Source organism: Bubalus kerabau, chromosome 17 (genome assembly GCF_029407905.1).
Source record: "Bubalus kerabau isolate K-KA32 ecotype Philippines breed swamp buffalo chromosome 17, PCC_UOA_SB_1v2, whole genome shotgun sequence".
Classification (NCBI taxonomy): Eukaryota; Metazoa; Chordata; class Mammalia; order Artiodactyla; family Bovidae; genus Bubalus; species Bubalus kerabau.
The window spans coordinates 53,137,563-53,158,343 of NC_073640.1; the positions used below are offsets into that span (position 1 = coordinate 53,137,563).

The 20,781-nt window shown below is 51.7% G+C and overlaps 1 protein-coding gene across 3 annotated transcripts; it reads right to left on the reverse strand.

Annotated features, from left to right (window-relative positions):
• Positions 1-522: 522 nt before the first annotated feature.
• COQ8B (coenzyme Q8B) lies at positions 523-18,615 on the reverse strand. Of its 3 annotated transcripts, none has more exons than XM_055553861.1 (15): positions 18,558-18,615; positions 18,057-18,161; positions 17,801-17,920; positions 17,585-17,651; positions 15,747-15,824; positions 12,282-12,404; positions 12,054-12,139; positions 10,678-10,818; positions 10,498-10,579; positions 9,426-9,519; positions 6,670-6,811; positions 6,407-6,514; positions 4,021-4,086; positions 1,825-1,911; positions 523-1,370 (listed from the first exon to the last, which is right to left on the reverse strand). In XM_055553861.1, the coding sequence occupies exons 2-15, from the start codon at positions 18,156-18,158 to the stop codon at positions 1,089-1,091; spliced, it is 1,578 nt and encodes a 525-aa protein (XP_055409836.1). In that variant the 5' UTR covers positions 18,159-18,161; positions 18,558-18,615; the 3' UTR covers positions 523-1,088. The 3 variants fall into 3 exon arrangements, with proteins under 3 accessions (XP_055409836.1, XP_055409835.1, XP_055409837.1); XM_055553860.1 differs by having other exon boundaries at positions 18,342-18,588; XM_055553862.1 differs by lacking the exon at positions 18,558-18,615 and adding an exon at positions 18,534-18,552.
• Between the last annotated feature and the right edge of the window lie 2,166 nt (positions 18,616-20,781).

A 20,781-nucleotide genomic window follows, 5' to 3' on the forward strand; every position in this document is an offset into this window, starting at 1 on the left:
ACATCCCCAAATCCTTCAGCTAACCCCACAGATCTCCCGGCCCAGCGGGGGCGGGCAGAAGCGGTGACGAGGCACTTTTTGCTGGGAAGGGGAGGGGGAGTGAACAGACCCCGACGTCCTGGTGCGCGGTCGGTTCAGCTTTGGGGGCGGGGGCACCAGGCTGGGACGGGGGAGCGGCTTCTGGCTGCCCAAGCGCCCCTGCTCCCGCCCAGTCCTGTGGGTTTGGCAAAGCAGCTGGCAGGGGCATTAAGGCCCATTAGCAAAAAAGCGAGGTTGCTGGGAGCCGAGCGGAGGGAGCCAGGAGGCTGGGAGGTGGTGTGTGAGTGTGTGTGTGTGTATGTGTTCTGGGGGGGTGGGGAGGAAGGCCTTCTCAGCTGCTGCAGCCTTCAGAGCAGGTGGTCAGCACGTGCGGGAGGGGCGGGGTGGGGGGGCGGTAGGGAAAGGAGAGAAGGAGGTTCCTGGCAACAGATGGCCCAGGCAGGACTGGGGCTTTCAGACAAGAGGGTGGGAGGGGGCTGGCCATCTGCACCTGGAGGCAGCCTGCGACCTCCCCCCACCCCCGGAGCAGAGAAAAGAACTGGGGGAATGGGAGGGTCACTTTTATTAGGTCTGAAGTTTCACCCCCCACCATGCCCTCCCCAAACACACAGAGAGGATGCCACCAGGGAGAAGGCAGCTGGTGCAGGGGTGAGCAAGGCAAAGGTGAGAGCTCCCTCCACCAAGCACCACCCCCTCCTCTTTCACGGACCACATCTATGGGGAACCCGAGGCAGAGGTGAGGGACTCCCCCTCTAGCTGCTTCTGCATCTCCGTGATGGCAGTGCAGAGGGGCCTAAGACTCTCTCAAATGTTTCCAGAAATAAATTAATACCAGGGTAGAATTCCTGGATGCTCCCTTTGGAGTGGGGAGGGCAGGACATGGGGGTATGAAGCTGGGAGTGTCCTAGTCCCAAGCCCACGGGGGGTCCCCAGGCCTAGAGCTGGGGGGAAAAAGAAGCCTCATAGCAGGGGATAGCCTGCTATGGGGCTGGAGTCCTGAGATGGAGTCTCTCTGATGGGTCCTCTGGTTAGGAGGCTATGGGCCGTGGCTATGCCTGGCGACTGGCCCAGTAGCGGTGGTAGGTGTCCTGGAAGAGGTCCCGGCAGGCGATCTGGGCACGGAGGCGGGCGCAGGCCAGGAAAGCCCCAGCCAGCTTTCGGTGCAGGGCGTAGGTCTCCTCGGGTGGTGGGCGAAGCCGGTGCCGCAGCAGCACAGGGATGAGGCCCTGCACGCGGCGGGCAGTGTCACCCGCCCCAAAGTCGTAGGGGCCCTGAGTGGCAAAGGGCTCCCCCAGGATCATCACGGCCTCCACGTGGGCATCCGAGAATGCCTAGGGATTGGGGAGACCAGAGGCACCCAGTGTGGACATATGGCCCTCTGCTCCCCCAGAGTCTCAAATATAAACACAAGCCCTCAATTTCCCAGAGAGTAACAGGCAGCCTCCGCTCCTTCCGGAACCCCTAAGAGACAAGCAGCCCCCCTCTACTCCCCAAAGAAAGCACCCTTCCTGTCCTCTCAGGGCCTCCGGTTGACACATAGCCTTCACTCTTTAGGACAGAGATGCAGCTTCTGTTCCTCAACTCCCTGCCCCACCAAATCCACAAGCAACCAGCCCCCCACTCCCTCTCTAGAATAGATGAGTGGTACCCCCATTTACTCCTCCTCCCCAGAGCCCCAGTACAGAGAAGCAGTCCCCCTAGAGTCCCCCACTCATCCACAGTTCCCCCAGTAGAGAGAAGCGGTTTTACTCTCCGCAAGTAGACACCAGCTCCAACTCTCCCCACCTTGGTCTCAAAGCCTGTGAGAAATTTGAGGTCTCTCGATTTCTGCAGGACCCGGTCTTTATCTCCATTGGCTGCAGCCATCACCACCTGGAAATGCGGATATGGGCACAGGGTCAGAGGGGTTCAAGGGTGGGTTTGGAGACGGGAGCTGGAAGCCTGGCCCTGCCCAGATCCACTTCTGTTCTCCTCTATCTAAGCTCTCTCACCTGGAAGCCTCTCCCTCTCCACCTTACCCCTGTCTGTGCCTCTCTCAAGACTGTTTCTGAGCCTGGGGGTTGGGGTGGTCAGGCGTTCCGCCCACTTGGCTGGGAAGGCAGAGGCTGCCTGGAAGCAGGACAGAGCAAAGCAGATGCCAAGTGATGCCCACGGGTCCAAACACTCAGTTGCTAAAGGGTGTGACCATGACCCAGAACTGCCTCTGAGGTTGCCATCTCTGGGATCACTTGGTTGATGTCTGGCTTCCATACTGGTCTTGGAGCCCCAAGAGGGCAGGGATCCCAGTTGGGTATAGTCCCAAGTGGCACAGGGTCTGGCACTCATTCAGGAGGCCCTTGCTGAAAACCCTTGTTTAGTAAATCAGTGTTTGGAGCTAAGCAGCTCTCTAGCATGTAGTGGGCAGGAGTTGAGGGCGCAGGGACAGACAGACAGAACCGGGAGCCAGCCTGCTTGGGCTCCATCCCAGCTCTGCCACTCACTGGCTGACTCCGGGAAAGTCGCTTTGCTTTGGGGGCCTCTGCTTTCTCATCTGTGAAGTGGGGATGCTGAAATTGTCTTCCTCATGGGGCTCTGGGAGGATGAAGGTGTATCTGTGGCATGCCTTGCATGGTGCGTGTGTGCTCGGTTGTGTCCGACTGTTTTGGTTCTATGGACTGTAGCCCTCCAGGCTCCAATGGCCATGGGATTTTCCTGGCAAGAATACTGGAGTGGGTTGCCATTTCCTCCTTCAAGGTATCTTCCTGACCCAGGGATTGAACCCACGTCTACCCGTGTCTCCTGCATTGCAGGTGGATTCTTTACCACTGAGCCACCGGGGAAGTTGCCCACATGAAGGAAACACCATAAATATCATGAATTCCTATTACTACAGTAAGTGCCCTACATACGAATGAGTTCCTTTCTGAAAGCCCATTCCTAAGTTCAGTTTTGCTCCTAAGTCCAACGAAGTTAGCCTGGGTACCCCGTTAACACGATCAGTTATATACTGCTGCTTTTACGCTGGCTTCCGGACATTTTGGGCTTGAGAGAAAGATGTTGTACTACTGTACTCCGTACTGTACAGTATAAAAAGCATAGGCCCCTGTAGAGGATGCACGAGGTGACTACAGAGGTGACAGTTACGCCAGACACGTGAACTAACTTACGTGACTGGACATGTGAACACAGGTTTGCATCTTTGAAAGTTTGCAACTAGAAGGTTTGTGTGTCGGGGACTTACTGTATTAAAAGGTGCATAGGAGGGTCCCTGTTTCCCAGAAGAGGAACCAGGCTCAGAGTGGGGAATGGCCCGGCGAGGAGGGGAAGGGGGACGAACCCTTCACCACCGGGTTCCCCTTCTTGGGAGGAAGGGGGATACAAGATTAACTCTGGCAGTTCTGGTCTGTCCTGGCTCCCCCTGCCCCAGCCTGTCTGGCCATCTGTCACGCCTGTGGTCCTCGGGGGACCCGTGTGACAGGGCTTTTTTAAACTGGAAAAGGCTGGGGAGGAGGCAGGAGGGCCATGCTAAACAGGACTGTGGGGGTGGGGAGGGGATGTCCCAACTACCCAGAGAAGCCTCAGCTTTGCACCTCCAGAGTGGCCTGCAGAGAGAACCCCAGGGAGCCTGTGTGTCTGTGTTGCAGGGTGGAGGGGGTAACCAACTCTTTCCTGTCCCCATGCAAAGGGGACCCCCCCCCCACCCAACAAGGCCCAGCTCCTCAAGCCAGAGCCCTAGGCCTGTCTCTGACACCTCTCTTCTGCCAGCTCCCCAACCCCACCCCAGCCTCCTAGGGTTTAAGAAACCACTTGTTATTCAGGAGTTTCCTAATTCTGTGTCCCTTCCCTGCTCTGGACAAGCTGCAAAGCATGGCTTCAGAGATCCAGAGCCTTATTATTTATTTCTTAATGCCAGATATTGTATTTCTCCTTCTCTGCAAGCCTTAGTATCTGGCTTGAGGCTTGGCCCTTCAGAGACCCCAGCCAGGGCTGGGGGGCACTCACCTCAATGTAATGGTCTGTGAATTCGGTCCCAAATTCCCGGCTTGCCCCGAAGTCCAGCAAGGTCACCTGGGATTGAGGGATGGTGAAAGTGACGCTGGGGGTCCACCAATGCTCCCCATTGTCTGTGGGGGTGCCAGGGCCCATCCCTCTGCCCCCCCCAACACACCCCCTCCTGCCTGAGTCCCTGACCAGCTGCCTCCCGGGACTCCTGGCTTCTGGTCTCCACACTTCAATCCATCCCACCATAAAGCTGAAGGGACCTGGCTTTTATTTTGGGGGTTCTAGTTGTTTTTATAATAACATGTTTTAGGCACAGAAGAAAAAGAAACATCCAGAGAATAAGAAAATACATGGAAAAGTGAAATCAACACTCAGAAATCCTACTACCAATATACTCACAAATATACTGCCAATCAAAGTGGGTCCTGATTCTACCTCCCCCAGTCCCTACCCTCTCTTTCAGGGTCACCACTTGCCTGAAATATTATTCTTTCCTGAAATTCCCATGCGTGCACTGCTACATTTTCTACATATATGTGGACCCATGAACAATACATAGTCATGTTTTGCGTATTTTAAAACTTCACATACATGGCATTTACGATAGTTATTCTGCAAATTCTTCGTGTTCAACGTGGTTTTGCAATTCATCCCCACTGCTCTAGCTCTTTCATTCATTTTTTCTCTGCCCAGTTAAGATCCTGTTGGGTGAATATATCACATTTATCTGCTTGATGGGCACTGTGGTTATTTTGGGGTTTTGCTAGGGAATGAACACATGTGTAAGTTTCTCTGTAACAGTGGAGTTCAAACTATTGATCACAGCCCACAGTAAGAAAATACAGATGCAAATATGAAGGGATATAAGGATATGCATGGCTGATTCATTGTGCTCCACAGCAAAAATGGACACATCAGTGTAAAGCAACTATTTCTTGTTGTTTAGTCGCTAAGTTGTGTCTGACTCTTTTGCGACCCCATGGACTGGAGCCTGCCAGGCTCTTCTGTCCATGGGATTTTTCCAGGCAAGAATACTACAGTGGGTTGCCATTTCCTCCTCCAGGGGATCTTCCGAAACCCAGGGATGGAACCCACGTCTCCTGCATTGGCAGGCAGACTCTTTACTATTGACCCACCAGGGAAGCTCTATACTCCAATTAAAAAAAAAAGAAAAGGCAGATTATTCTGGGCTCCAATGCAAATGCACACATAAATATAAACATCAAACACAAGTGTCCGGAAACAATATGATCCCTCCCACTGGCAACATAGTCTATGCCTTTAAAATAAAACAGCTTCTAAGACTCAATAAATTGATGTCAGGACTCAGATCACCGCCTTCCACCCCCACCCTGGCCCCCAAGTTGGGAAAACTGCCCTCCCTGCCGTGGGAGCCTTGGAGGGATGCAGGCGTCTGTGCACTTGGGGGAAGAAGGTGGCAAGGGACAGAGGCTGGATGCAGTGGGGCCCTGTTGCCCTCAGCACATGGCTCACTTGACCCTGAGGGTGCTGGAAGCTGTGGAAGGGACTTGTGCTTTAGAAGGACTCCTCCAGGGATGGAATGGCACAGACCACTGTGGAAAGCTACTGAGCAACCATGCATGCTGAGAGCCTTTCAGTGCAAACTGTCACTCCCAGGCCTTTGGATGGCCTGTGTCTTTTACCAGGAAAGCTCTTTATTCCCTGTTCCTTAGATGGATGTGCCTCTCCCATCTTTCTGGTTTCATCTTCCTTGGCCCCACTCACCCCAGGCAGGGTTAGCCACTTTCCCTGGCTTCCCACCAACCCCTGAGCTTCCCCCATCACTTGACCCCTCTGTGGCCTGTGCTTCCCTACCAAGGTACTAACTGCAGGTCACATTGTTTGGTGATGGGGCCCTGTGTTGGGTGAGGAACTCTGGGAAGGCAAGGGTCGGAGTTGTCTTGGCATCACCATCAAGAGGCAGTAGTTGTTAATACTTGGGATGTTCTAAATGAATGACAGGTGAGGTAATGACTCTTCTCCATTGCCACTGCCTAGCCAGAGATTTCCCAGCATCCCTTGCACCTAGATGAGTCATGTGTCCAGTTCCTATCAATGGAATGGTGAAGAGAATGATGGGTCATTTCTGGCCAAAGCAGTTACGCGGGAGGTTACCTTTTCAACCTCTCTTTCCCCTTGCACTGGAAGGAGAGCCTTTCAAGGCCTGGGGTGTGTGTGGGGAGGGGGGGGTGGCACACTCACAAAAGGGAAGGAGCCTGGGTCCCTGAATCACTGCATGGAGGAGGCCGCTCCATGTCCAATAGCTGCTACAACAGCTATTGGAGCTATTGTGCTGAACTACTGACATAGTGGGAAATACCTGTCACAGCAGCTGACGCATCCTGACATGTCACAAGGAACCCACCTGGTGGCTGGAAGCATCATACAGGAAGTTGGCCCAGTTGGGGTCTGTCTGCATGAATCGGAACTCAAACAGCTCCCGAAGACAAAGCCTCAGGAGCTGGAAGCAGATCTGGGGTGGGGAGAAGGAGTAACAGAAATCTCAGAGTCATATGCCCCCTGTAAAGCCCTCTGAAGCCTGGAGGGGGACCGTAGGTCTGACCTGCCCCGCCCAGCTAGCCCTGCCCCAGGGCAGCACCCTTCTGACTGTCCCATGAGTCCATGTACCTGGTTCCGGATGTCCTGGCTCAAGCCCTGGCACTGGTCCAGGGGGACCCCTCCAGCCAGCTCCATGCCCAGCACCCGCGTCGTGCACAGCTCCTGAATCACCGCCGGCACCCGAAAGAAGGGGTCATCTGCCAACAGCTGCCTGGGGCAGATGGGAGGGTAGGGGTGGGGACCTCACTCTTCAGGCCCCTGTGGCCCTGGCTTGAGCCCTCCCCCTCCTCTGAGAAGTCTTCCATGGGAAAGTCTGTGTCTCATCTTCTCTCCTGCCCTCTTCTTTCCTCTCTGCCCTGAGTGATGGCTAATACCTGGCTGGACTGACACCCATTCAGACATTTCCTTCATTCACTCATGCATTCATTCAACAAATATCTCTGTGCCTGCTCCTAAGTGCAGCTGGAGACCCAGGGACCACTTCCCTACCGGAAACACTTCTCTGACTTCTGGTCACCCCAGGATGAGCTCAGTGTGTTAAACTCAATGAGCATTATTTCTCATCAACTTATTAATTCATCTATCTGAAAAATAGTCACTGATACACAAATCTTTGAGTCCACAGTGATACTCATTGGCCACTCCTTGGAGTCATTATTCTAAACACTGACTAATAAAGGGCGTTCTTGGCGTCCATCCCTGTGTTGGATGATGCTGGGTGACAGAGCAGTAACAGGAGCCCCAGGCATGCCCCACTGCCCCACCATCAGTCACAGAAGACCACATTCTAACTAACAGACCAACAGTAGATTGAGATAAGCATGTTACTGTGAGATATGGGAGGCAAAGAATATGAGCAAGGCCTCTGGCTGGGGACCTGTAGGAAGGCATTGGGGATGGGGGTGGGGGGACAGGGAGCTGGGGAAATGATGTGGGTTTTATCCTAAGAGCACTGGGAAATTCTGGGAGGGGGTGGTCTCCCCAGACCCCACACGGGAGTGCTCTGGCCCAGCCCACTTGACACTCTCTATCTCCAGGTCCTACTTTGCTATGCTGTGCTTAGTCACTCAGTTATGTCTGACTCTTTGTGACCCCATGGACTGTAACCCTCTAGGCTCCTCTGTCCATGGGGATTCTCCAGGCAAGTATACTGGAGTGGGTTGCCAGGCCCTCCTCCAGAGGATCTTCCCAACCCAGGAATCTAACCAGGTCTCCCACATTGACGTTCTGCTTTGGGGGATGGTATTTTTGTGCTTGTTGATTAAATCTCTGATGTTTGAACTGCTCCTCATGGGCCAGGCTTCTGCTGAGCATTTAGTCAGCACAACAACTCCCTCTTTTAAAAAAATACTTATTTGGTTGTGCTGGGTCTTAGTTCCAGCACACAGAACCTTTTAGCTGTGGCCTGTGAACTCTTAGATGTGGTGTGTGGGATCTAGTTTCCTGACCAGGGATCGAACCCTGGGCCCCCTACACTGGGAGCAGGGAATCTTGGCCACTGGACCACCAGGGAAGTCCCAGCACAATTCCCCTTTATCCTCACTTTCTCTGAGGATGCTCTCTTGAGGTCACCATGCAAATTAAAGCTATCCAGTCCATTAAGGGCTGACCCAGGACTGAATCCTGACTGGATCCCACATCTGAGCCCAGGCCCCTAACCACTGCCTTCTACTGCCTTCGTATCTACAGAACTGGGCTCAGTAAACATGTGGGCCACGCTCCGCACTGTGGAGGGTCTCACTGAGATGTAATTAATTGCAGTTTATCATGATGCCTCTAAGATACAACCACTGTTCCATGGAGCTGAAGTTCACTCCTTTTCAATGCTACATGATACTGTGTTGCTGAATATACCATAGTTTATTTATCCACCCTGCTGGATAAGTCTGATAGATTTGGGTTGTTTCCAATTTGAGGCTATGAGTGTTCGGAGTATTCTGGAAAAGTCTGATGGTGCATACTGGCATACGTGGCCCTAGAGTATTTAGCCAGGAGGGCAACTCTTGGGTTAGATATGGATCCTGAGCCTTGATGATGCCAAAGCATTCTCCAAAATGCTTCCATCCATTGTTCCTCCTGCCCACAGAGTATAAGGGATGCCCTAGAGCCCCCAGCTCTTTTGTTTTTAAGTTTATTTTTTGGCCATGATGTGAGGCACATGGGATCTTAGTTCCCTGACCAGGAATTGAACCTGTGTCCCTGCATTGTAAGAGCAGAATCTTAGGGACTGGACCACCAGGGAAGTCCTAGGGGCCCCCAACTCTTGATAGCTTCATCTCTGTTAGTCCAGTGGGTGTGATGGTATCTCGTGTGACTGAGTGCCTGCTGACAAGTCTGTCTCCTTCATTGGACTGCAGGGGTTCAGGGTCCCATTTGACCGATGAGAAAGTAGACATTTAGAGAGACGAATTTAGAATGCTCACAGAGGACACAGGGTGTGAATGAAGTAATGAGTGAAGGGCTGGATGGATGATCAAATGAATGAAGACAGAAGCAGTCTGCCAGCCCCACCGCAGGGCTCCAGCTGCCCTCTAGGCCTGTGAAGGAATCTGGAGGGTAGAAGGGGGCCTCCAGGGGCCTGCGTGTGTGTGTTAGTCACTCGGTCGTGTCCAACCCTTCCCGACCCTGTGGACTGTGGCCCGCCAGGCTCCTCTGTCCTTGGGATTTCCCAGGCAAGAATACTGGAGTGGGTAGCTATTCCCTTCTCCAGGGGATCTTCCCCACACCAAGGGATTGAACCCGGGTCTCCTGCATTGCAGGCAGATTCTTTACTGCCTGAGCCACCAGGGAAGCCTGTCCACAGGTCTGTAGGGGCATCAGCTCACCTGAAGTTCTGGGCACAGGCCGCCTCACGACGATAGTCACACTCCCACGCCAGCTCCCGCTGCAAGGCCTGCAGGCTCTGCTCAGCAAACAGGCCTGGGGGTGGGGAGTGGGGGCGGGGGGTGAGGGGGTGCAGCCGTGTCAGGCAGGGAAGGCCACAGCCTGCCTCCTGCCCCCTGCCTGACCCCTCAGGCTCCCACTCAGGGACGTCTTCTGCTGCCAGTTGTGTCTGTCACTCTGTCTCCCCAGCTCTCATCCCTTCTGCTCCATGTCTTTCACCCACACGCTCTGGGCACACACTCCCCTCAGCCCTTCACACAGCTGCGGGCTCTGTGGAAGCCTCTTGGCTGGGGTCTCTTTCTTAGGCATGCACACCGGTCCTTAGGCCCCTTTCAGTCACATTTGCCACCTATTCTCTGTCCCTTTTTTGACCACACTGCACATACCATGGCATGTGGGATCTTAGTTCCCTGACCAGGGATCGAACCTGTGCCCCCTGCAGTGGAAGCGCAGAGTCTTAACCACTGGATGGCCGGGGAAGTCCCCCTCTGTCCCTATTTCTTACTCTCTTATGTTGTTTCCAGTGTCTCTGAAGCTTCCTTCTGGGCCTGACTCTCTCATTCTCGCTCTCCCCCAACCCTCTCTCTCTCACACACACACACACACACTCTGCTCCATCTTCCTCAGGCACTCTCTCACATACTGTAACACACTCGTGAGGTCCCACTGACACCCCCTCTTGTTTCTGTGACTCGTTCTCAGGCCTCCTGTCCCGGTCTGCACATCCCATGTGTCTGTTTCTGGATTTCTGTCTGGGCTCCTGTCTCTCAGGATCTCTGTTGGCATGTCTAAGCCTGATTTTGTCACATGCCTATACCCTGGGCTCTCCCCACCTTGGTGTCCCTTCTGTCTCAAATACCCACACTTGGGTGCTCACTCAGGCTCACACATGTGAAACACCCTGCCCTGAGCTGCTGGCCACCCCCTGCTGCGTCCAGCCCCCCCGACTTTATCTCTTCAGCGTGCCACCCGCCACAGTTGGGGTTGGGGTGAGGGGGGTACTGCGTGCCTCACCCTCTGGCAGGGCCACGCTCATCTTGAGCACCGCCAGCAGGTTCTGGACGTCGCTCTGGATGCTCTGGGCAACGCCTGGGTACTGGGAAGGAAGGAGGTGGGGGGAAGGGAGTCACCACCTGGGGTGGCCAGGTGCCCCCCCCCCCGCCCCCGCCACTCCCACCCTGCTTCCCCTCTCACCTGGATCTTCACGGCCACCTCTGTGCCGTCCCTCAACACGCCCTGGTGTACCTGCCCAATGGAGGCAGCTGCAAAGGGCACCTCCTCCAGAGAGGCCACCTTGGCCTGCCAGTCCCCGCCGAGCTCCTCTTCGAGAACTCTCTGGGGAGAGTGGTCATAACACTCGTCATCATGGTTTCAGGCAGCTGGGTCCACGCCCTGTGCTGGGCGCTTCACAGGTCAATAACCCCACTCACCACATGCAAGGCCTTGGGCCAAGCTCTTGGCTGCTATCCAACTTTACAGATAGGGAAACTGAGGCTCAGAGAGAGGTCTCCTGGCCCAAGGTGATGAGCCAGGTGCTGACAGACTTGAAGGCCCATACTCCTGAGGCTGTGCAGGCTGCTGTGGGGAATGCTATTGTGTATAGTTAATCTGCCTGCAACATGGGAGACCCAGGTTTGATCAGTGGGTCGGGAAGATCCCCTGGAGAAGGGAATGGCAACCCACTCCAGTATTCCTGCCTGGAGAATTCCATGGACAGAGGAGCCTGGCCAGCTACAATCTATGGGGTCACAAGAGTCAGATACAACTGAGCAACTAACACTTCTTCACTTCAAGATTGATAATTGTCCTCCATTATACCCATATACCAGTATATTGTATTATAAACTCTACAGTTAACATGATAAAAAAGAGCTAAAATTACAGAGCTCTTCCTGTGGGCTGGGCCCTGCGCAGAGTGGCTCAGAGGCAGGCAGGGTCATATGGAGAGAGAGAACAGCACTCAGAAGGCAGGCAGCTGGATCCTGGGCTCCACACCCTTGCCCCAGTGATTAGAACAGCTCATGTCCTGGGCAGTTACTCAGTGTCAGGCGCTGTGCCAACCTATTTACAGACACGCTCTCCTTTAATTAAAAAGCGGTAATAAGAACGGCTAACATTTGCATGTCACTCGTGGTGTGTCAGGGGCCCTTTCAGGTGCTCTGCAGACACTGGTTTCTGTAACCCCATGATGTGGGCGTTGTTAGAACTACCACCAATCATAGATGAGGTCACTGAAGCAGAAAGGGCAGGCCACGTGTCTGACCGCACAGGTAGCAAGTGGCAGAGCTGGGGTTTGAACTCCCAAAGTCTGGCCTCTGACCACAGTGCTTCACAGCCTCTTTCACAGCCCAGACAGAGCCCTGAGCCTGATCCTGCCAGGAACTGGACGAAGAGCCCTGTGCTTTTTTCTCACTGACTCATCAGCACCATCCTCTGAGATGTGGGCTTTAGTGATTCCTGTTTAACAAACGGGAACACTGAGTCAGACACGGAGCCGAGCCATGAAGCCAGGAGGGCCAGGCAGGTGGGGCAGGCCTCCTTCACCAGCCTTTCCCGCTCGGAGCACTCACCAGCATCTGCCAGCGTGGCATGAAGTCGGCGCTCTGGCGGACCCGCTCGAAGATGCGCTGCAGCTGGGGGCTGATGAAGCTGTTGTCTTGGGAGACAGCGAGAAGCCAGTGAGAGAGGAGGCCACGAGGGGCCCTGTGGGAGTATCTGAAGCTGGGGCTTGGTGGTGGGTGGGGTGGGGTGAGGCTGAGGTCAGGGGTCAGGAATCAAGAGTCATCATGCTGCTGTACCCTGGATGCTGAGCATTTGGCCAACCTTGAGGGCGGCCCCCCGAACTGTACACAAGGTCTGCACGATCCTCTCAGCATTGGCCTCCGACAGGAAAAGGCTGGAGCCTGGCTGGGAGCCTCCCTCTGGGGTGGAGAGAATCATCGTTAGTACGGCAACCACAAAAAAGATCATTATGACAGCACCGCACAGACACCAGAATGGCTAAAACACAGACAATACCAAGTGTTGGCAAAGATGTGGAACGCTGGAACGCCAGCGCTGCTAATGACTGTGCCACGGCCCAAGCCCTTTGGGAAACAGTTGGGAAGTTTCCACTGAAGCGTACAACTGTACCCAATTTCTCTCTGAGGTATATTCCCAAGAGAAATGCATAAATGTGTCCACCAACAGATGCCCCGAGAAGGTTCACGGCAACACTGTTCTAACAGTCTCAAAATGGAAACAACACAGAGGACCATCAATAGAACCAACAAAGGGACTGTGGAAGAGCCACGGGGTGATAAAAACAGCGTTGAACAACCAGGACAGCTTACAGTAACACAGACACACCTCTTAAAAAGAATGCTGAGCGGAACAAGCCAGACACATGCCATGAAACACTCTGTGATGATACGGGTGTAAGGAGCAAAAACAGACACAACTAATCTCGAGGGTCAGAAGCCAAGACAGTGGGGACCCCTCATGTGGGGAGGACATGCCAGAATGGGTACAGAAGAGCTTCTGGAGAACCAGGGCAGCAATTCTCCAACTGTGGTCTGGGGGCCCTGAGACCCTCTAGGAGAGTCTGTGAGAACAGAACTTTCATAATTATATCAATACATTATTTCCCTTTTTTACCCTTGCTGCTGCTAAGTCGCTTCAGTCGTGTCCGACTCTGTGCGACCCCAGAGACGGCAGCCCACCAGGCTCCCCTGTCCCTGGGATTCTCCAGGCAAGAACACTGGAGTGGGTTGCCATTTCCTTCTCCAATGCATGAAAGTGAAAAGTGAAAGTGAAGTCGCTCAGTCGTGTCCAACTCTAGCCACCCCATGGACCGAAGCCTACCAGGCTCCTCTGTCCACAGGATTTTCCAGGCAAGAGTACTGGAGTGGGGTGCCATTGCCTTCTCCGATTACCCTTATTAGCCTATAAATGTTCAGTGGTGTTTTCCGGAAGTTCTGTGACTTGTGATGCTGTAATTGCTCTGATGACAGATGGAGTGAGTGTGTATATTCTTGTTTACAACATTTTTCAGTTTTTCAATTTCAATTTTTTTTTTTTTTTTGGCAAAACTGCGCCAAAAAAAAAATGGGATCTTAGTTCACCAACCAGGAATTGAACCCAGGCCATCGGTGGTGAAAGCGCAGAGTCTCAACCACTGGACTACCAGGGAATCGTCCCAAATTTTTCAGTTTTAATCTCCAATACAGCACATATAGTAAATATAAACAAGTTCTTGGGGTTCTCATTCTGTTTTTTAATGGTTTTATTGAGATGTAATTCACACATGATATAATTTACCCATTTAAAGCACGCAGTTCAGGGACTTCTAGTATTTTCAGTTGTGCAACTATCGCCACGATCAATTACAGAACATTTCCTCACCCCCAAAAGGACACCCATACCTACTAGCAGTTGTTTAGCCACTAAGTTGTGTCTGACTCTTTTATGATCCCATGGACTGTAGCCTGCCAAGGCTCCTCTGTCCATGGGATTTTCCGGGCAAGAATACTGGAGTGGGGTGCCATTTCCTTCTCCAGGGTGTCTTCCCAGGGATCGAACCCAGTCTCCTGCATTAGCAGGTGGATTCTTTACCACTGGGCCACCAGGGAAGCCTGTGAGCAGCTACCCCCTCCCATTTCCCTCACCCACCTGCCCTTAAGCCCCTGGAAACCACTAATCTACTTTCTATCTCTGTAGATTTCCCTCCTCTGGACATTTTAGATAAATGGAATCATAAAATATATGGCCTTTTGTGTCTGGCTTCTTTCACTCAGGATAGTATTTCAAGATTCAACCACACAATAGCATGGATCAGTCCTTCATTCCTTTTCATGGCTGAATAAAATCCCATTGTATAGATATAACACATTTGGTCTATCTATTCCTCAGTTTTAAAGATATAAATGGATCTTAAGATTAAAAAGTTTGAGAACTGCTTGTTTTAGGGTTTTTTGATATGGGTGCACAGATGCGTCCACTTTATGAAAACGACCCATGCTGTACAATTAGATGTGTGTGGTTCTATATGCAAATTCTATTATTCAATAAAGTGTTTATTAAGCTTTTATTTATTTCATAACAGTTATTGAGCTCTTTATTGAGGGCTCACCTTGTGCTAGGCAGATTTTTAAGTGTTTCTATGGATTCTTTGGCTGAATCTCTACAATCACCCCAGGAAGTAAGAAAAACCAATGCCTTAAATTTCAAGGTGAGGAAGCCAGAGATTCAGAAAGGTGCCTTGCCTGGCTCTAGGTCACACAGCACAGAAGTGGCAAAAAAGGTTGTAAATTCAGTCTGGCCTTACCTTAAAGCCAGACCGTTCCTCCACCTACTGCCAACTTTTTGCTTTGAAAAAGATCCAAACAGACAGAAAGGATGCATTCATCCTGTGAATACCTACACACCTGATTCAAAGTTTTGACATGCTCCTTCACCCACTTTAACTGTACCCAGACACTGACCATTATTTTTGCTGACTGATCTGCAGCACTCAACCTGTGCTAAGAATAAGAATGATCCCCTACACAATCATGATGCCAAAATCACATCCAAGAAAATTAACACTGGGACTGCCCTGATGGTCCAGTGGCTAAGACTCCATGCTTCCAATGCAGGGGGCATGGGTTCGATCCCTGGTCAGGGAAGTTCCACACACCACGTAGCCAAAAAATACAAAATTAAAATAATAATAGAGTTAATAAATTTGACATTAAAAAAAAAGAAAATTAACACTAATTCTCAACTATCTACCATCCAGTCATATTCTGATTTTCCCATTTGTCCCCCAAAGTCTTTTATAGTCATTTTTTTCAAACATTCAATCATGGCTCACACATTCCCTTTGTCGATTATTATCTCTCTAATCTCTTTTTCATTTAGAATATCCACCCCTGTTTTTGTTTCAAGACACTGACATGCTGGAGAATCGTACCCACAAATGCTGATCTCTACACTGCTCAGTCCATCTCTATTGGCCGCAGACCCTCAGCAGCTCTCCTATTTTCGTACTTCCTCTGCTGTTTACAGTTAGGAACTGCACTGTGGATGGCTTACATTTTTTCCCCCATGACCTGCTTCTATCCATCACCACCCTGACAGCAGCTTCACCTGCTCTGAGCACTCCACCATGACCCAAAGAGGTGGATATGTCATTGTCGGCTCCATTCTCTGTATGAGGAAACTGGGGCTCAGAGAGGTGAAACCACTTGCCCCAGGACACACAGCAAGGCCAGGGTGTGGACCCAGGCATGTGGCTCGCTTACCTGACTGTACACCTCCTCCGGGCAGGGACTTCTTGGCCACCTCAGCCAGTGCTCCCAGCCCTAAGCTCACAGCCAGTCCTGGGGAAGGGAGAGGGGGGCCTGAGTGCTTGCTTGCCCTGGGGCGATCTCCTTTCCCACCCCCTCACCACCTCCCTGACCCTCTTTCCTGTCTCCCTCTATGTACCCCTGTCTCTCATCTCTTTGTAGTCAACTCTCTGCATCCCTCTGTCTCTATATCAGTCTCTTACTCACTGTCTCCCTGCTTGAGGTTCCCATGGAGGTGAAGCTACCTCTGTTTCCAACCCTCTCTCCTTGTTTCTGTCTCCCAGGTCAGTGTTTCTCACCCCCGGCTGCACCCAGAATCACGTGAGGAGCTTTTGTAAATACGATGCCCAGGCCCCACCACTGAGGTTCTGGTTAAACTGGCCTGAGACGAGCCCTCGGCATGTGGGATCTTAGTTTCCCGACCAGGGGTCGAACGCAAGTCCCCTGCGTTGGATTCTTAACCACTGGACCACCAGGGAAGTCACTAGCCCTATTTTTTTTTTTTTTTTTAGATTTTTTGATGTGGGCCAGTTTTAAAGTCTTTATTGAATTTGTTACAATATTGCTCCTGTTTTATGTTTCAGGATTTTTTGCCACAAGGCATGTGCGATCTTAGCTCACCGACCAGGGACTGAACCCAAACTTTCTGAATTGGAAGGCAAGGTGCTAACCACTGGATCTCTAGGGAAGTCCCTCAGAATTCTTTTTCTTTTAGGCATCCATCCCAGATGATTCCAGTGTACAGCCAAGAGTAAGAAGGCCTGGAAACGATCCCCTTCTCCCCGCAGGTCGCTCTGTCTTCCTATGATTCCTGTTTCTCTTCTTCATGCACACCTGTCCTTTTCTAAGTCAGCTTTTTCTCCATCTTTGCCCTTCCCTCCACCCAGTATGTCTGTCTAGGCCTCCTCTCAGTTCCTCCTTTTGATGTTATCTCTCCAGCTCTGATTTCCTCTGCCTCCTCTGTCTCCTTGTCCTTAAAGACATCTTAAGTCACTCTGCCTCTTGTATTCTCATCATTTCCATAAATAATCATAGTTTGAATTTTCTGAGCACTTTCCCATTGCCAAAAACCATTCCCAGTGCCTTTTATGTACTGACTCATTTTGTCCTCACACCCTCATGAGAGAAATTTTATAGAAACACTTCCATTCTACAGAAAAGGAAATCGAGGCTCAGAGAAGTAACTTATCCAGACTCACAAAGTGAGGATGCATAAGAATCACCCCCTTGAACCCCCAGGCAGCCTGGTGCCAAAGCTCTAAGCAGTGCATTTGACTCCTTTACACTGTGAATCAGTATCTTTAAAACTTGAACCATGATTCACAGTCAAGAAGACATTTGCATTATAACCGATAGAGACCAGTGATACATAATGTTTCATGAAACAAGACTTCTCCCTGACTCTACATCTGCACTCATATTTTCCATTCTTCTTTTAAATGCTGGTTGCAACCTACTAAATTATTTCATGCAGGTTGTGACCTGAAGTCTGAATAATCCTGGTGCAGGACCCAGGGTTTAGTCCTGTTTACCTCCCTTAGCCTCCACTTCCTCTATAGAATGGAAACAAACACTCACTGATTCACTGCAGAGATCACGTGTAAGGGGCCCTGCACATTCCAGGTTCTCAATAAACATAACATTCTTCTCTATTTCTCTTGGTTTTACAGACCTTTGCCTTCATTCTCTTTCCATCTCTCCCTCCTCTCTCTCTGATTCACTCTCTCCCTTGCTTCATTCTGTAAATGTCACCTCTTCTGATCTAGGTCACAGTCTCCCATAGTCACACCTACCCCCAAAGTTGGCCAAGCGGCTGATGCGGGAGGCGGGTACCTTGCGTTCTCGAGAACGGTCACTCAGCTGGGAAGTGGGAAGTGGGGAGAAGGTCTGAGCGGGAAAAGATGGACGGAGCACCCAGGCAGTCCGACCAACCTGCCACCACACCCTTCCCCAAGCTCCGGAGGGCAGCTGCCTTCATGGGGGTGTTGCTGAGTGGTACCCAATGATACCTGGGGCCGGGGCGTCTTCCTGATCCGGGCCTCCCGGGCCTTGCGAATGTCCTCCTCACCCAGGCCCCTGCCAGGCCCATCTTGATGAAGTTTTTGGGCCCAAAAATCCCCACATGGCCCCTGCAAGAGATGTGAACACTGGTAAGGAGTGGAGGATATGGTATCTGCCTGGCCCTTTTAGACCCCTCCCTGTTCTTTGGCCCCCTGAAGCCTCCTTCAGCCTCTTCCCCTTGGAAACCCCTCCCCAGCCTCTTACCCAGCAGCGGGGCCCCGGCCCCAGGGCCCCACAAGGCAGACCAATAGTCCGGCCCAGCTGTCCACAGGTCGCACGCAGTAGGCCCCCCACCTCCTGCCACATTGTCTGGGGGAGAAGACGAGGGTATGGGTAGGAGTTGTGGGACTGATCTCTTCTTTGCCTCACGTTCCTCCCTGTCTACCCTAAGGCTCCCACCCGCCAAAGACTTCCTTCCCTGTTAATAGGCCCCCAGTTTCTCCTGGTTCCCTTTCTCATTGCTAAGAACCCATGGCTCTTCCCGCGCACCTCTCCAAACCACTTTCCCCAGTCCCATCTCCGTCGTTGCTAGGGTCCTCCCCGTTGCTAGACACCCACAGATCCTCCAGGGCTACCTCTCCACTGCTCTGAGTACCCCCCTCGTAGCTAGGCACCGCCTTCCTCTCTGTTGCTAGGCACCCACAATTCCTCCAGTCTTCCCCCCATCCCGTTACTGGGCACCTCCCCTGGTTGCTAAGCACCCACTCCCTGGCTCGGGGTCAGCTACGCGCCGGGGGCCTTTTGCGCTTCCGGGAGTCTCCTCACGCCCGCCCCGTCCGGTCAGCTAGCCAATGACAGAGGAGCAGGTCACTGACTGGCACAAAATACGCCCCGCTGTGCGTGACGGGGCGGGGCCTAAGGGTGGTTAGGGGCACTACAGGAGCGCATACGTGCCATTTTATGCCCTTCCACTCACCTCAGAGAAACTTGTACGCAGCAGACCTTTCAGTTTCCTACACGTCTTTTTTTGCAAACTTTCCTCTCTTGTAGAAACTCACTGCTCCGTTGCGTGAACATTTTGTCAACCTCTTATTTGTACTCCTAGTAGGTTCATCGCATCTCTCCTTTGAACACATATGTCCCCAGCAAACATTTCCCTTGCACATGGAGCCCCTCCACTTTGCAAGTTCACCCTCTGCTTCAAATAGCCATATCCTGGTACCCACTCCCCCCGCCCATGTGAAAACTCCCTCACAACCAGCCCTTTGCACACTGGGCCCCCCGTTCCCCATACACCCTGCTCTCTCGGCTCCCCACCCACCTGCAGGATGGTGTGAGTGGGAGTCCTTTGTTTCCTGTAGGCCTGACATTTCCCAGAACACACTCAGCCAAGATTCCCTGTGCTGACTCAGGAGCCCCGGCATCCCAGAAAACCAGCTCCCAGCCCATCTGGGTGTGTGTGTTGTTGATGGGGGAAGGAAGACAGGCTTAAAGCATGCTCCCCCCACAATAGGCTGACTCACCCCTCTTCTCACAGTCTGGAATAGAAGCAGCTGGCTGGGGCATCTCTCCTACCACTTGAAGAAGGGATATGACACTGCACAGGACAGCCTCCCCCTCAACCCTGTCTATCCCACTTGGTCAGGAATCAGACCTCCCTATCTCTGTCCCTGTACTATTCAACCTCAGAAGAGCCTTACACTTTTTTGAATTTCAGCTTCCTAGCCTGTATGATGCACTAGGGGGACCCTACTATGACTTCTCATTGGTCTGTAAAGAGATGACTCATTTTAGAGCCCTGGGTCTGTGCCTAACACCCCTTTCCAGGTGACTCAGTTTCAAGACAGAAACCACCCCCTGTACTGTACCAGACACAAGGGTCTGACTCAGGAGCTAGGTGGAAGCTCACTCCAAGGGGCAAAATACATAAAAAGAACCTGTGACAATAACTCATCCTACAAAGCTGTGACTGATGGTACCAAGCGGGGTACCACATGCCTCACGTACATAAGATCATATCAGCTAGCCTGGTGACTACAAGCAAAGGCTACAGTCTGGCAGAGCTCTGAACCTCAGTGTCCCCATTTGTAAAGTGGGCTCATGGCATTCCCTCTTACTCACGGTTAGTGAGAGAGAAATGCAGTGAAATCGTGTCTGTAAAGAGCTTGGCACAGAGCCAGTACAGAACAAGAGCTCTATACATGAGAGAAATTTCTTATAGAAAAACCATTCTTTTCAAAATTTCTGTGAAGTGCTCACCATATGCTTTTCTAGGCTCTGGGGACATAGCAAGAAACAATACAGACAAAAATCTTTGCCTTCTTGGTACTGGCTTCTGGTGAGGGGCACAATAAATAAATATATGTAATAAATAAATAAATGAGTATATGTAATTAGGTGACACTTGTTAAAGAGAAAAATAAACCTGGGAAGGGCAGGGAGAGGAGGGAAGACTGTGTGTTTAAATAGGGTGGTTCAGGGAACTTCTCTGCTGGTCCAATGGTTAAGACTCCTCACTTCCACTGCAGGGGGCGCTCGTTTTTTGATCCCTGGTTGCTATCTAAGATCCCACATGCCACTTGGTGTGGACCAAAAATAAATAAATAGGACAGTCAGGAAAGGCCTCATTGAGCAGACTTCATTTGAGTAAAAATCTGAAGGAGGTGAGGGAAGGAACTATTGAAATAGCTGAGGGAAGAATGTTTCAGGCAGAGGGAACAACCAGTTCAAAGTCCCTGCCATGGAAGAAAAATAGGAAAGAGGTTAGTGGCAGAGTGAATGAGGCAAAAAGGATAAGATGAGGTCTGGAGGTAAACAGAGCCAGCTCAGGTGTGCTACAAGGAATCACTCATGAGTCACTCAAGAGTTGGACACGACTGAGTGACTGAACTGAAGGTTCAAATCTATACAATTTATATGTATGATCCTTTAAAAATTTATTTTACCTCTTTGGCTGCACAGGATCTTAGTTGCAGCACACAGGATCTTC